This window comes from Gavia stellata, chromosome 3 (genome assembly GCF_030936135.1).
Source record: "Gavia stellata isolate bGavSte3 chromosome 3, bGavSte3.hap2, whole genome shotgun sequence".
In the NCBI taxonomy this organism is placed as follows: domain Eukaryota; kingdom Metazoa; phylum Chordata; class Aves; order Gaviiformes; family Gaviidae; genus Gavia; species Gavia stellata.
This window is the reverse complement of record NC_082596.1, coordinates 68,048,128-68,062,436: the sequence shown is the minus strand read 5'-3', so window position 1 is coordinate 68,062,436 and position 14,309 is coordinate 68,048,128. Positions and strand designations below refer to the sequence as shown.

General features: G+C 39.3%; 1 protein-coding gene across 1 annotated transcript in view; it reads right to left on the bottom strand.

Moving 5' to 3' along the window:
- The window catches only part of LOC104264962 (dynein axonemal heavy chain 5-like), a 183,951-nt gene that overhangs the window by 15,598 nt on the left and 154,044 nt on the right, over nucleotides 1–14,309 (bottom strand). Inside the window, exons 72-73 of the mRNA XM_059835976.1 lie at nucleotides 10,183–10,371; nucleotides 1,321–1,453 (exon numbers count right to left, since the gene is read on the bottom strand). Of these exons, the coding sequence (XP_059691959.1) occupies nucleotides 1,321–1,453; nucleotides 10,183–10,371 (322 nt within the window). The remainder of the gene's footprint in view (nucleotides 1–1,320; nucleotides 1,454–10,182; nucleotides 10,372–14,309) is intronic.

The following is a 14,309-nucleotide window of genomic DNA, read 5'->3' as shown; positions in this document are numbered from 1 at the left end:
CAGCTCAGTACTGAAACAGAGGACAATTGTTTCTTCCAGCTTGATCTTTGCATAGGTTATTACAGGATATGGAAGCTAATTAGCCTTGGGCACATTTATGAACCTCTTTCCTAGATTCAGATTATAGGCATGATGTTTCTGAAGCATGCGTTGTTGCCTCAGTGAATCGTACAAAGATAGAAAAAATCCCTTTTGATTCTTGTGTAACAAAAACACAAATTAAAAAAATCTCCCTTCATGAAAGACTTACTGTCAAAAGACTGGAAAATGCCAGTAAGACGGATCACAGTACTGCCATCACCTATATCAGAAGGGACTAGTTTTGAGGCACTCTGACCTTCTACCTGTGCTGGCAGTTTACTGTTTCAGATATTTTCTGCCTCTCTGCTGTAGAACAGCAGGCTTGAGTGAGATCTTAACCAGTGGAACTGAACCATTCCTGCTTCCTTTTCATTTATTGTTAATTCAAGAAGCTTGGCTGAGCAACAGTATACTTTCCCTCTCAGATATTTCAACTCTTGCAGATAAGCAAAATGGGAAGCAAAAACAAAAAGCAGATGCTAATATCATCATTCCTTCTTTTTCTTCACTCCTTTTCTAATCAAATTTTCCATCTGTTTCTAATCGCCTGTACTCTTGATTTATTTTAACTACATTCACCATTGCTCACTTTCAAATACTCCTGTCTCTGAAAGATACAGAGTGCTGTTGCCTACCTCCTGTGGTGGCTAAAAGCAAAACCCTATCATTCTCTTTTAACTGGCACTCCCACTCACTTCAGCTTCCATTTAGAGACATCCTATTTGGTATAACCAGTTTCACAAACACTGCAAATCTCACCTTAAATCAGAGTCTTTACTACCCGGGCTCCTGGGTGCCCTGTCTCTCAATTACTTAGCAGCCACACTTCTACCTTGTTCTATATCATTATGTCTCAGCTTAATTTCATAAATGACTCTGGCACACAACCTGTGGACCTAATCACGCAATTCAGCTCCTCTGAGCTCTGTAGAGATCTTGGAGAGAATCACAGAAGTGTAGTAGTGCTGTGGGACATGAACTGCAATACTGGAGCACATGCATACAGACTAAATTAAGGTGGAGTGTCTTTAGAGATGCAGTCAGGAGGCTTTAAGGGCTAGAATTAGTGGTCATATGATAGAGAGAAAAAGAGAAAAACTGGGGGAGGGAGAGAAGAAAAGAGAAAGAGGTAGAAAGGGAGGAAAGGAGAGGAAATATTTATTTAGTTATATAGCACAAGCAACCATTAGTAGTAAATATTGCATCTTAATCAGTATGATTTTTAATATTGTAACTTACCATCGATAGCCAATTTGAGATCAGTCAGTGTAGTTCGAACTCTTGATATAACATGTTGCATGCGGTCAATTTCTTGACGGAGGAATATGTTTATGGGTTGAATAGCACCCATCTTTTGAAGCTGGGCTTTCACCTAAACAAGAATAGTGCAATGATTATAAAATTTCATCTCCTGTTTCCCATACCATAATTTTTGAAACCAAAAGGATGGTTTTTCAAATGTATCACATAATTCCTGAGAAAAGAAACTTTTATGTAACAGATGGCCATTCAAGTCCTGTGCCAACTGTAAGATTTAGCACACTGTGACTCATTAGCTTATCAAAAGGAGCTCCTCCATCATTCTAAGGAAGGAAAGTTCCCTCTTTTTGAAGGGACACAGCAGTTCCTTCTGTCCTTGTTAGGCTGCTGGGTCTTAGATCTTAAAAAAACCCAAAACATATGCTCTACAAAAGCATGTTTGATGGTACCTTCTTCATATTTCCAAATTGTGCTAGGTAAACTTTCTCACCTCTTCTTGCCTTGTTGAGCTGAAATAATGCTACAAATGGAGTTCAACTTAACAAGCACAATGATATATAAAAGCTGCTGCTTCCAACAGCACATGACTCACTCATGAGACAAGGTGTTCATGGATGCATTACTAGAAAGGCAAGATTGCCAGGAATAATACAGATGCTGCAAAATTCTATTACACCATTATGTGCACCATTTTGTAGGTAGAAGCTTTGGGCCTTCTTAATTTTTAAGGATAATAGTTTCACTCATATTCAATAGAGAACATTTTCAAAATGGCATTAGTTGTCTATGTTACTTAAGGACATGTCACAGCAACAGTAGCAAAAGCATTCCTTGACTCACTTTAGCATATGATGCATATTCAATATGCTTCAGACATACACTGTATGTTCCATGTATATCAAAGATCACTGTATACAACAGTGCATGAGAGAGGATTTAGTGGCACCTGCAGAAATCATGGTGCCTATACCTCACATAGTACCAGAATTCTTGATTTTTAAGACTTCGAAGTGTTTTTCCCCACTATGATTCGGCTTTCAGAAAGCCAATGACCTTCTCTCTTTACTTGCTACCACTCAGCCACATGCATCATCTTTCACACTGAAGCAGCCTGAACCCTGATCTTTGCCATAGTCACTCCTTCCTTCTTCAGGTGAAATTCCGCAAGGGGACTCTGGAACCAAAAGAGATCTCAAACAGTAAAATAAGATCCTAAATCCATATACCAATATAGCCATTAATTTATCATAAAACAGCTGACCCATAGGATCAGTTTGCTAAAATAATTTGAAAGCTTATTTTGAGCTTACTAACAAAAGACAAAGAAAGAGATAGAAAGTCTATTCTTTCAAAGAGCAGAATATAATTGGAATTCTACTGCAGCTAAGTAGAAGCCACAAGATTTGGTACAGGCATAAGATTTGGCATCAAGGCCAGAAGTCCACTGGATTTTGATTTGTGTTTTTCCAGATATACTCATATATCTCATTGTATACATTATTATGTATACTATACATTATATACACATAGTAAACATTACTAAAGATCTTATTATTACACTGAATGCAAGTTTCTGCAAGATGAACATAATATAGCAGTTAAGTAGTTGTAATTGCTAGTATAAATGAGTAAATTCTTTGACAATTTCCAATTCTCAAGTTTCAACTCCAAGCCCAATAAAATACTCTTTTTCAACTTTATATGTGATTCTCCTTGGGAGACAGCTATTGCAAGGTTATTAATCATATTTTAATCACAAGGACCCATGAGTTTGTCAGACAGAATGTCCAAGAAATAGGTGCCAGCCAATTATGCTAATGCTTTCCAATGTGACAGTTCATTTTACAGACTGAGTAAATGTGTTTCTTCCTGTAAAAGAGAAAAAATTACTAAAATTAGCTATCACGAGACTAGAGCTGAGACAATAAACTCTTTCTGGATAATTTACACAATGAAGTATTATGATTTTTTTCATACAAAATCCAGGGAAAGATTCTGCTTTCTGAAAATTTCACAGGAATTGATAGGTTTTCCTCTTGCCAAAAAAGAAGTTTACTTAGAAGTCTAGTGCATGCCACTAATAAGAAAGGAATTTATAGAATATAGTCCATGCATTTTATCATCTAAATATGAAATACACTTTTTTCTAGTCTACAAAGCATGTGTTCTTTTTGGGGATCATTTAGAGGAAGAATTTCTCCTGTTTGAGGAAAAATTATATGGAAGATGTTGTTAAAGGGGTTATTTTCCAAAATATTTATATTTATATTTATGAATTTACAAAGAGAAGATTAAATAAATATTCTAAAATATTACTGTACTGATTATCATAAAATTTGTTTAACTAGTGAATTTTCAGAATTTAAACATTCTTCTGATTTGTTTTCATGTACCTACAAAAATACCTGTAATGTTTTGAATAATGGAATGAAACAATAATGCAGAAATTTGTTAATCCATCCTAGATATGTTCACAGCACTCAGCCTGGAGCACCAAGCATAACCAGATATCAAAACTGAAAAAAATTACATGCTTCCTACCTTATTGTATACAAATCAATCCTGATCTGCAGTGAGATTTACTAGGTGTAACATAGTGCCTTTCTTGGAAGTCTTGCTGTTAAGATGAGTTTTAAATACCAGCTCTGAGGTATGATTGACTGGTTTTGTATTAGAATTCTTATCAAGCAATCAGATGACTTACTTCCAGTGCTGTATTTATTATGACATAAAGAGATGGATACCAACTGACAGAAAAAAACTCAAAAGACAAAACTCACTAACCAAAATAGCCTTTCTGAGATTAATATACTAATTCCATAAAGCCCACTTACAACATCTCCTTTTCATTATGCAAACAGCTGTCATCGAACATGAAATGAGGTGATTTAAGAAAGGAGCAACTAAAATCATAATCTTAATAGCTTTGTCTACATGATTTTGCAATGCTTATCTCTACTGTGTCAGATTCCTCTATGCACATTTCTTAGCTGTCCTCAGGTCACCAGGTCCTTTGTCACTGCATACTTTATAGGACATTCAGCATAGTAGCAGTTGCTGAACTCATGCCATTTAATGATCAGTGACAAAGTTACTGTAGTAGTAACTGCCTATCATTTTCAGTAAATGCTATTATTTTCAATTAGACTTGGTTACTTGCTATACTCTTTTGTCAGCAGAAATGGGGAGTCCATCATTCTGTGAGATGGTCTAAATAAGAGGCCTGAATAAGAAAGACAAGCTCAAGGTGTGTCCAAGCCAAAGCTCTTTTCAAGTGGTGTCAAGGACCACTTCCCTGTTGTATACAAGGAAGTGGGCAGTGAAATATGTGGAAAATAGCTGAAGCTCTAGAGCTGGGTGACCACCATATCTGATAGGGTTGGTAAATAAACCAGAGACACCTTACAAAAGCATCTATGTTAGTGTTTCAGTTCAGACCCTAATTTTTTTTTTTTTTGTAGCAAAAAACCTGCACTGGAAAGTAGACCCCAGGCACACAAACTGGCTTAGCTTCAAATTAAAGTAACCCAAAAGTATGCTTCAGGGAGTCTAATGTACTCCAACCACTAATGGTTGTTCAGCCCACAGGCCCAGACTAGAATTAGATCAAAGTAAATTCCCCAATAAAACACCTAATGCAGGCCTGGGGTCCTCAGATGAACTCCTATTCCCATGCAGTACTTCCTAATGTAGTCATAGCCTTAGTGGAGGATAAGGTGAAATCAATATTACAAAAAATATTTAAGGAAAAAAACATTGCTACATGGGTTAAAAGCCAACCTCCAATAAAGTGCAGTATCTTTGGAATGTCTCCATGTCTATTCCCTAGCAAGCTGTTTTTCAAGTTGCAAAGGTCATTTTCATTATAAACCTCTGTGTGTGACAGAATGACATTTATTCTTGCATCTATCTTTACTCACATGGACTGACTAGACCTAATCATTTTACCACTAATATCTCTGTTACCTGTGAGGCAATACCCAGAAGCAAAAGGGGTCGTGAAAGCAGAATTCTTACTCTGCCTCTGCGTTTGGAGTGAGAAAAATGAAGACTGTGTTAGGTCAGGAGGAAGGTTTATTTTGTTTTTCCATCACCTGTGTCAAACTGAAGTCTGATAAAGCACACAAAGGTGACTTGTTTTGTTTATAGTATTTTGGGTGGACATTAAGTCAGTTATTTGACTGGTGAGAGGAAGCGTTACAAGAACACAACAACAAAAGAAGTATGTATCATGGGGTAAAATAGTTGCCCTGTTTTGAAAGTTACTGGTTCTGAAGTCATTGACTAATTCTAGTAATTGAGAAATGAAGGCCTCTGTGTGACAGCCTGAATTTTCTCTGGATTCACAATGTATCAAGAGAAAGTACAATCCGGAGCTCTGAATGTCAGCAAATAATTGGTTTCAGTACCATCTGTCCCTAACCTAGTCTGTTGGGGTTTTAACTCTGAGCAAATTCATTCCATAGTTTCTAAAGGGAGCCACAAGAACTGATCAAAGATAGCAAAGGTACCTGCCACTTTCCCTGAAGAGTATTTGCTTTTAGTTACCTTCATTCATTCCCTAAATTTTTTGTTCCTTTTCTCCACTGATAGTATCTCTGTAACTGGATTTCCAAAGACCAGCATGTCATGGCCTTACTGGAGCATAATATTCTTCTAAAAGCAAACCCAAGCTGCACTGCTAGGACTAATGAACGTTTTTCTTTTTACTGCTCTTCTCCAATGAAGGATGCATAGGAACTCTTTTTGACACATTCCCTCAGTCTCTTACAATTTAGTATATCAGTTTCATTTGTTTCAGGATTGTTAAACTGATCTAGTAGGTAACAATGTTCTGAATGTAGGTAATAATGTCCTGAATGACCAAATGTTGACTTAAATTGACAAAACAACAGAACTCATCTCATTCCCTTTTTTTCAGACATCACAGGAAGTAATTACATAATCCATTTCACTCCTTATACTTGCAAGCTTAATTTCATTTGCTTATTATTTGTAGCTTCTGCTAAATTCTGTTGCTTCTTCTCTTGCAGAATATCTAAACTCTCCCTTCTTTTCTACTCTGACTAATGAAATTCTTGGTTATATGTTACTGAACATAATATTTTTTTTTTCTTTTGGTATTTTAGACATTCTTTTTCTGTCAGTTTATGCAAACTCTCATTTAAAAATGTAGCTTTCTTTACAGCTTACTCCTGCCATCTCCACCCTTTCTAAGAGGTTCCAGAATTACTGAGCTTCAGTTCAGATGAGAAACACATCTGATACAGATTTTTTGCTTATTGTGTAGAGGTGGCCACGCTCCTGGCACTTAAACAACTGCAGCTAAGAGGTGGAACTGGGCACTAATGGCAGAAAAGGGAAATTCCCCTCCAACAAAGAAAGCATTGGTAAAGACCCAAACAAGTTCTAAGATCTAGAGAATGAGAAAAAGGGTAAATCCATTAGGCAAAATGGAGAAGTAAATATTGAAGAATCAGGAACTGCAAGAAATAATGGCAAATCTCATAACACTGCAAAAGTAAAATCCGAAGTTGTAGTGCAGCTGACACAGCCAAAGAGATGTACAGAGGAACACATTATTACCAATAATAAACTGTTGGAAAATGACCAGAGGATGTCCTGTAGATACTCAGAGCAAAGGAATGACCACCATGATACAGAAACAAAGTGTAATTTTTGGATGGTTCTGTGGAAAATTACCATGTCATCCATAAGTAACGTGGACTGAAGAAACAGCATGTAAATAGAGTAGTATGATTAATCAAAGAGAAGTGCAATTCACAGATCAAGATATACAGAGCCTGAGAAAACTAGAAATTACCAGGAAGAAGTGGTATCTATACTTACTGACAAGAGAATGAAACAAACTTAAATCCTGAGCTGAGAAATTTGCAACAAATATAGAGGGGAAAAGTAGATCCAACAGGACATCCTCTGACTGTGCTTGTAAGAACGAAGTGGGGGGCGGGAGGGAGCAAGCTGATGCTAAAGTATTAATACCTAATATTGGTTTGTCCTGTACAAACACAAATCTCCTTACTTGAATCATAAGAGAACAGCTGTCAAGCAAATTGAAGCAAAACAGGTTTCCTTGAAGCTCAGAGAAGATGTCAGAGAAGTGGTACAGAAGCAAAGAACTATCTGATTGTGAGCATCATTATAAAGATGATTGCTTATAGGAAAATAAAAACCTGCATGTATGATTGGCAGATCATGAGAAAAGATAACAGCTTGTCATACTACTGGGTGATGAGAGTGAAACAGCAATGAAAACAATTGGTGGTGATTTTTTTATACAGTCACACAGAAAAGTATGTATTGTATCCAAATACAGTAGTAAAAAAGAGACAAGTTAAGAGTGCAGGGTGGAACTTCCAGAACAAACCCTCCAGACTCTTTGTCCTTAAATACAGCTCCTCGCTCCATAACAGGTTGCCTCCAAAGGTAAGACACTCGAGGAAATGACTGAAAAAGGGACGCCTACTTTTTGTGTGTTTTGTGTGGATAACCTGAGTGAATAAACCAAGAAGGAATGAGAGTGAATGAGACCAAGATTAAACAGAAGAAGTGCCAGAGAAAAATAGTATTTGTTCAAACAATTTAGAAGTGAAATTTGGATTAAACAAGTGTGTGTGCATTTTACAAGACTAAAAGGCATTGCATGAACTTCCCAGAGGTAAAATCTGAGGGCAAGAATACCCTCTGGTTACAATATGAAGTCCGGTATTGTTGATGTCTTCTAAGTATTGTGAATTCTTCAGGAGGAAAAAAGTTGGCAGTTTAACAAGGTGTCGTGGTTTAGTCCCAGCCGGCAACTAAGCACCACACAGCCGCTCGCTCACTCCCCCCAGGTGGGATGGGGGAGAGAATCGGAAGAGCAAAAGTGAGAAAACTCGTGGGTTGAGATAAAGACAGTTTAATAGGTAAAGCAAAAGCTGTGCAGGCAAGCAAAGCAAAACAAGGAATTCATTCACCACTTCCCATCGGCAGGCAGGTGTTCAGCCATCTCCAGGAAAGCAGGGCTCCGTCACACGTAACTTGCTTGGGAAGACAAATGCCATTACTCCGAATGTCCCCCCCCTTCCTTCTTCCTCCCCCTAGTTTATATGCTGAGCATGATGTCATATGGTATGGAATATCCCTTTGGTCAGTTGGGGTCAGCTGTCCCGGCTGTGTCCCCTCCCCACTTCTTCTGCACCCCCAGCCTACTCGCTGGTGGGGTGGTGTGAGGAGCAGAAAAGGCCTTGACTCTGTGTAAGCCCTGCTCAGCAGTAACTAAAACATCCCTGTGTATCAACACTGTTTCCAGCACAAATCCAAAACACAGCCCCATACTAGCTGCTATGAAGAAAGTTAACTCTATCCCAGCCAAAACCAGCACACAAGGGAATGAAGAAATACTCCTTTGGAGGATTTAGCAAATATATTGAAAAAAAATAGCTCAATACACATATTACAAATATGGCAAAACCGTCTATGCTACCCAGGCATTCAGTATTCTATTGCTATTGCAAATTGAAAAAAAAAATTTCTAAGGAGGTGAATAAAACTAGAAGAAACTAGATCCATGAAAAAGCTTTACTCTGATAGGAAGGGTAAGGGAAAAGAACTGAGAGCAGTCCAAGGTGTAGATTATAGGTGTAGATCCAAGTTGTAAATTATTAAGTTTATTAAATTAGTAATTAACTGTTAATAATTATTATACTCAGTATATTTTATTTTATTTGCTATTTATAATATTTATTTACTATTAAGTAATAATGTGAAAACTAGAAAACTTACTCAATTCCAAATCAAATTCTACAAAAAAATGATTTATATACTATCACTGGGAATCACTCAATAAGCAGGTGACAAAAAAAGAGAGACACAAGCAGGGATGGATGGAAAAATAACTATATGGAGAAAGCTGTTAGGAAGCCTCAACAAAAAAATTTGCAGATTGTAAGTAGCTTGCCAAGAGGGGAATGAAAAGAGAAGTTCTGAGCTGAATTATGACAGCACAGAAGAGACTATTTATACAAAACGTATTAAATCTGAGATCAATAGTAGAACAGAAGACAGGAAATATTGCCAGGGCCCCAAGACTGTTGATTGTAACCTAAGTGGACATTCTAAGTTGGCCAGAGAAGAAAATAAAGTATAACATAACAAGTTGCAATACTGCATACTGGGCACTCTACAAGCTTGGACAGCAACCAGGGAAAAAAAGCACTATCAGTGCAAAACAGCATTGTAAATAATAGAATTGTGGAAATGAGGGGTTTTCAACAGTTACTGTTTATGAAACACATGGCAAGACATCAGATCCTACTTACAAACTGATGCAAGAGTGCTTTATGCTGGATTTTTCCATTTAATGAGACTGTTAATCAAAAATGCAAGAAAAGATTGACAAATATATCTGTTATGGCTCGAACTTGAAAAAATCTGGGGCATGAAAAGCTCAGCGGTAAAATCCATTATTCATAAGGGTGGTGCCGTAATAAGAGTAGGTAAATTGAAAGCTGTAATCACTGTAAGATCACTGATCCTTCAGAAAGAGGCACCGGTCTCCTTCTCTAAGCTACTAAGGAGGACAAGAACTTTCTGAAGTTTCTAATGGCTGTTCTGAGTTAAGGTGACTAATTAAGTGGACTATGGCATTTGAAATATATGTTTCCAATGTAGGAATTTTTTAAATAATAAACCAAACCAGACTTATAAAATACTATGCATAATTTTAAGAGCTTTTTAAAACACATCTCAGTTAAATTTGAGAAACACAATAGAACTCATAAAACATATACATACACACATACATAGATAAAACATCTGTATCTATAAACCAGCATATACCTCATGAGGGTTGTAATCTGGAGGTAACTTCTCTAGCATCTCATCAGCAAGACGCTGCACCACTGCTTCTCGGGTTTCCCCTCCTCCAGTGCTGCTGTCTTTGGGCTGGATGCTCACTATTGTATTTAATGTCTCATTCGCCAGGTTAGTCTGGTAAATTATATCTGCGTTAGGGTGAAGTCCAAATACCTTAAAGTAAAAGGGAATAAAATAGAAAAAAAAAAGCAATTTTCCTTCTAAAATTATATCAATGAAAGAATAGGTGAAAATGGATAAATAAGGAAGAAAATCCTCAGCTCTATAAAAAACCAGATATGAATAGGCCATTGTACGTACATTCATTTAACTGACCAAGGACCAAGACAAAATTACACAAAAACATTAACATAGGCTGCATATACAATAGCTTTTTCATATGAGTGGGGTTTTTTAAACTAATCTGCTTATCTTCACATAGCAGGCTTTGGATCATGCTGTGGAGTGCTATTAGGGGTAGAAATGGATTCCTTTCCACTGGTTCAGACTAGAGCTTGTTGGAAACAGAATCACAGAATCATTAAGGTTGGAAAAGACCTGCAGGATCATCAAGTCCAACCATCCACACAATACCACCATGCCCACTAAACCCACAATGCCATGTCTACACGTTTTTTCAACATCTCCAGTGATGGTGACTCCACCACCTCCCTGGGCAGTCTATTCCAGTGTTTCACCACTCTCTCAGTAAAGACATTTTTCCTAATATCCAGCCTGAACCTCCCCTGGCGCAACTTGAGGCCATTTCCTCTTGTTCTATCACTAGTCACTTGGGAGAAGAGACCAACACCCACTTCTCTGCAACCCCCTTTAAGGTAGTTGTAGAGAGCGATAAGGTCTCCCCTCAGCCTCCTCTTCTCCAGACTAAACAACCCCAGTTCCCTCAGCTGCTCTTCATAAGACTTGTGCTCCAGACCCCTCACCAGCTTCGTCGCCCTTCTCTGGACACGCTCCAGCACCTCAATGTCCTTCTTGTAGCGAGGGGCCCAAAACTGAACACAGTATTCGAGGTGTGGTCTCACCAGCGCCGAGTACAGGGGCACGATCACCTCCCTACTCCTGCTGGCCACACTGTTTCTGATACAGGCCAGGATGCCGTTGGCCTTCTTGGCCACCTGGGCACACTGCTGGCTCATATTCATCTGGCTGTCAATCAACACCCCCAGGTCCTTTTCTGCAGGACAGCTTTCCAGCCACTCATCCCCAAGCCTGTAGCGCTGCATGGGGTTGTGGTGGCCAAAGTGCAGGACCCGGCACTTGGCCTTGTTGAACCTCATACAATTGGCCACGGCCCATCGATCCAGCCTGTCCAGATCCCTCTGCAGAGCCTTCCTACCCTCCAGCAGATCAACACTCCCACCCAACTTGGTGTCATCTGCAAACTTGCTGAGGAAACACTCAATCCCCTCACCCAGATCATCGATAAATATATTAAACAAGACCGGCCCCAAAACTGAGCCCGGGGGAAGTCCACTTGTGACCGGCCGCCAGCTGGATTTGACTCCATTCACCACAACTCTCTGGGCTCAGCCGTCCAGCCAGTTTTTTACCCAGTGAAGAGTGCACCTGTCTGAGCCACGAGTCGCCAGCTTCTCCAGGAGAATACTGTGGGAGGCAGTGTCAAAGGCTTTACTGAAGTCCAGGTAGACAACGTCCACAGCCTTTCCCTCATCCACTGGGCAGGTCACCTGGTCATAGAAGGAGATCAGGTTGGTCAAGCAGGACCTGCCTTTCATGAACCCGTGCTGGCTGGGCCTGATCCCTTGGTTGTCCTGCATGTGCCCTGTGAGCGCCCTCAAGATGAACCTCTCCATAATCTTCCCCAGCACCGAGGTCGGCTGACAGGCCTGTAGTTCCCTGGATCCTCCTTCCGGCCCCTCTTGTAGGTGGGCGTCACATTGGCAAGCCTCCAGTCGTCCGGGACCTCCCCTGTTAACCAGGACTGTTGATAAATGATGGAGAGCGGCTTGGCAAGCTCCTGTGCCAGCTCCCTCAGTACCGTTGGGTGGACCCCATCAGGTCCCATAGACTTGTGAGTGTCCAGGTGGCATAGCAGGTCATTAACTGCTTCCTCCTGGATCACGGGGAGTTTATTTTGCTCTTCATCTCTGCCTTCCAGCTCAGGGAGCTGAATACCCTGAGGATACCTGGCCTGGCTATTAAAGACTGAGGCAAAGAAGGCATTAAGTACCTCAGCCTTTTCCTCATCCTTGGTGACAATGTTCCCCTCCTGCATCCAATAACGGATGGAGATTCTCCTTGGCTCTCTTTTTGTTGTTAATAAATTTGTAAAAACATTTTTTGTTATCCCTTACGACTGTGGCCAGATTGAGCTCTAGCTGGGCTTTTGCCTTTCTAATTTCCTCTCTGCATGACCTAACGAGATCCTTGCACTCTTCTTCGGTTGTCTGTCCCTTCTTCCAAATGTGATAAACTCTCCTTTTTTTCCTGAGTCCCAGCTAAAGCTCCCTGTTCAGCCAGGCCGGTTGTCTTCCCCACCAGCTCATCTTACGGCACAGGGGCACTGCCTGCTCCCGCACCATACAACACCAACGTGTCATATGTGGACACTCACCCCTCACCACTAGCTCTTTGTTTCTACAGATCTATTGCTGTTGTATCAGCTCAAGTAGATGCCCCTAATAATCAGACCATTTACCATTTCTAACACATTTTGTTTTACTCATTCTCTTAGGCTGAGTATATAAGGGATGCAGCACAGTGAATAAAACACTACCATTATTCAAGGTACCTAAAGATTTTGTAACTGGTGATATATTCAGGATATTTTATGGTTTAGCTATTTTTGGTTTCGGTCTCCCACTCCTTACTTCCCCTTCTTCTGAAATGGAATTTTTTTATTTAATATACAGCTAGCACAGAATTACTGCAAAGCTGCCCTTTGTCTGAATGATAATAGCTTTCTCAGAAACTTCCACTGAAATATCACTAAGTCTATAACTGTCAGGTTGACAACTGCAACTCTTCTCCAGGGGGAATTGTACTGTGACTTACTTCACAAGCCCTCATTTAATTATAGCCATTAACTGTCTCTTACAAACTTTGAACCAGTGATCCAACAATGAGGAAGGCTTGCCTTCAAACTGAGCACCAAAGCCAAGCAATCTTCCATTTCTCATTTTTCATGTTTTCATATTTTACATTAGAATTGGTATATTACAAGAAGACACTTCTAGTAACCAATATTTACATATTCTGAGGACAGAATCAAAAGGGCCATATGTAATATTGTTACGCTTGCAGATCTAGAAACACAGAGACAAAGGATGTAAGTGGCTGCATCTATGTCAAAACCAGCAAAGCTGCACTGATTTACACCAGTTGTGGACCTGATCCTTACAACAGCGCAAAGAACACCGTACAGACCTAATAACGCGTGTGAGAGAAAGTGTGACTACAACTAGCATGGAATTAGATTCCAAATAGGAATTAACATGTTTTACACAGAGTGGTTTACTCAACCTGAATATTTAGAGCTGTAAAAAGTGAAAATATCAATGCACTTTATTACAGTCATATTATATATGGTATGAAATACACATTTGAAGATACATTCTTTTCTACTTTTGCTCTTCCACAGTAAGGGTTTGTTTGTTTGTTTTTGCTCTAGCAGATTTTGTGGCAATGCTATAGCCCAAGTTAGAAACATGAAAAATATCTGCTATTGTGAATGTAAACTATAGCGCTAGTCCAAGGGCTAACTTCAAAATTGGTCTAATATTGCCAAAGAGAGGGATGTTACATGGGAGACAACTCTGGTCCTATGTTTTTATGCAAGTGATGTATGAAGGAATAGGAACAAAGAAACGAAGAGTAGTAATGCAGTGGGTGGACCGGTGTCCTGGATGTCCTGTATATTAATCAAGGAGCCCAATCTCTCATTCTTTTTGATCCAAAATCTCTGGGAATTTTGATTAAAAAGAGGATGTTGGATTCTTCTTTTTTTTAGCCTGATAAACCCTCAAACCCAATTGCTAAAGCTCTATACCCTTCAGAAATCAACGTAATTTTCAAAGGGATTGCTGAGTTCAATAGCCCTCTTCAAAAGTCAGCGATTGTTCTGATCAGAG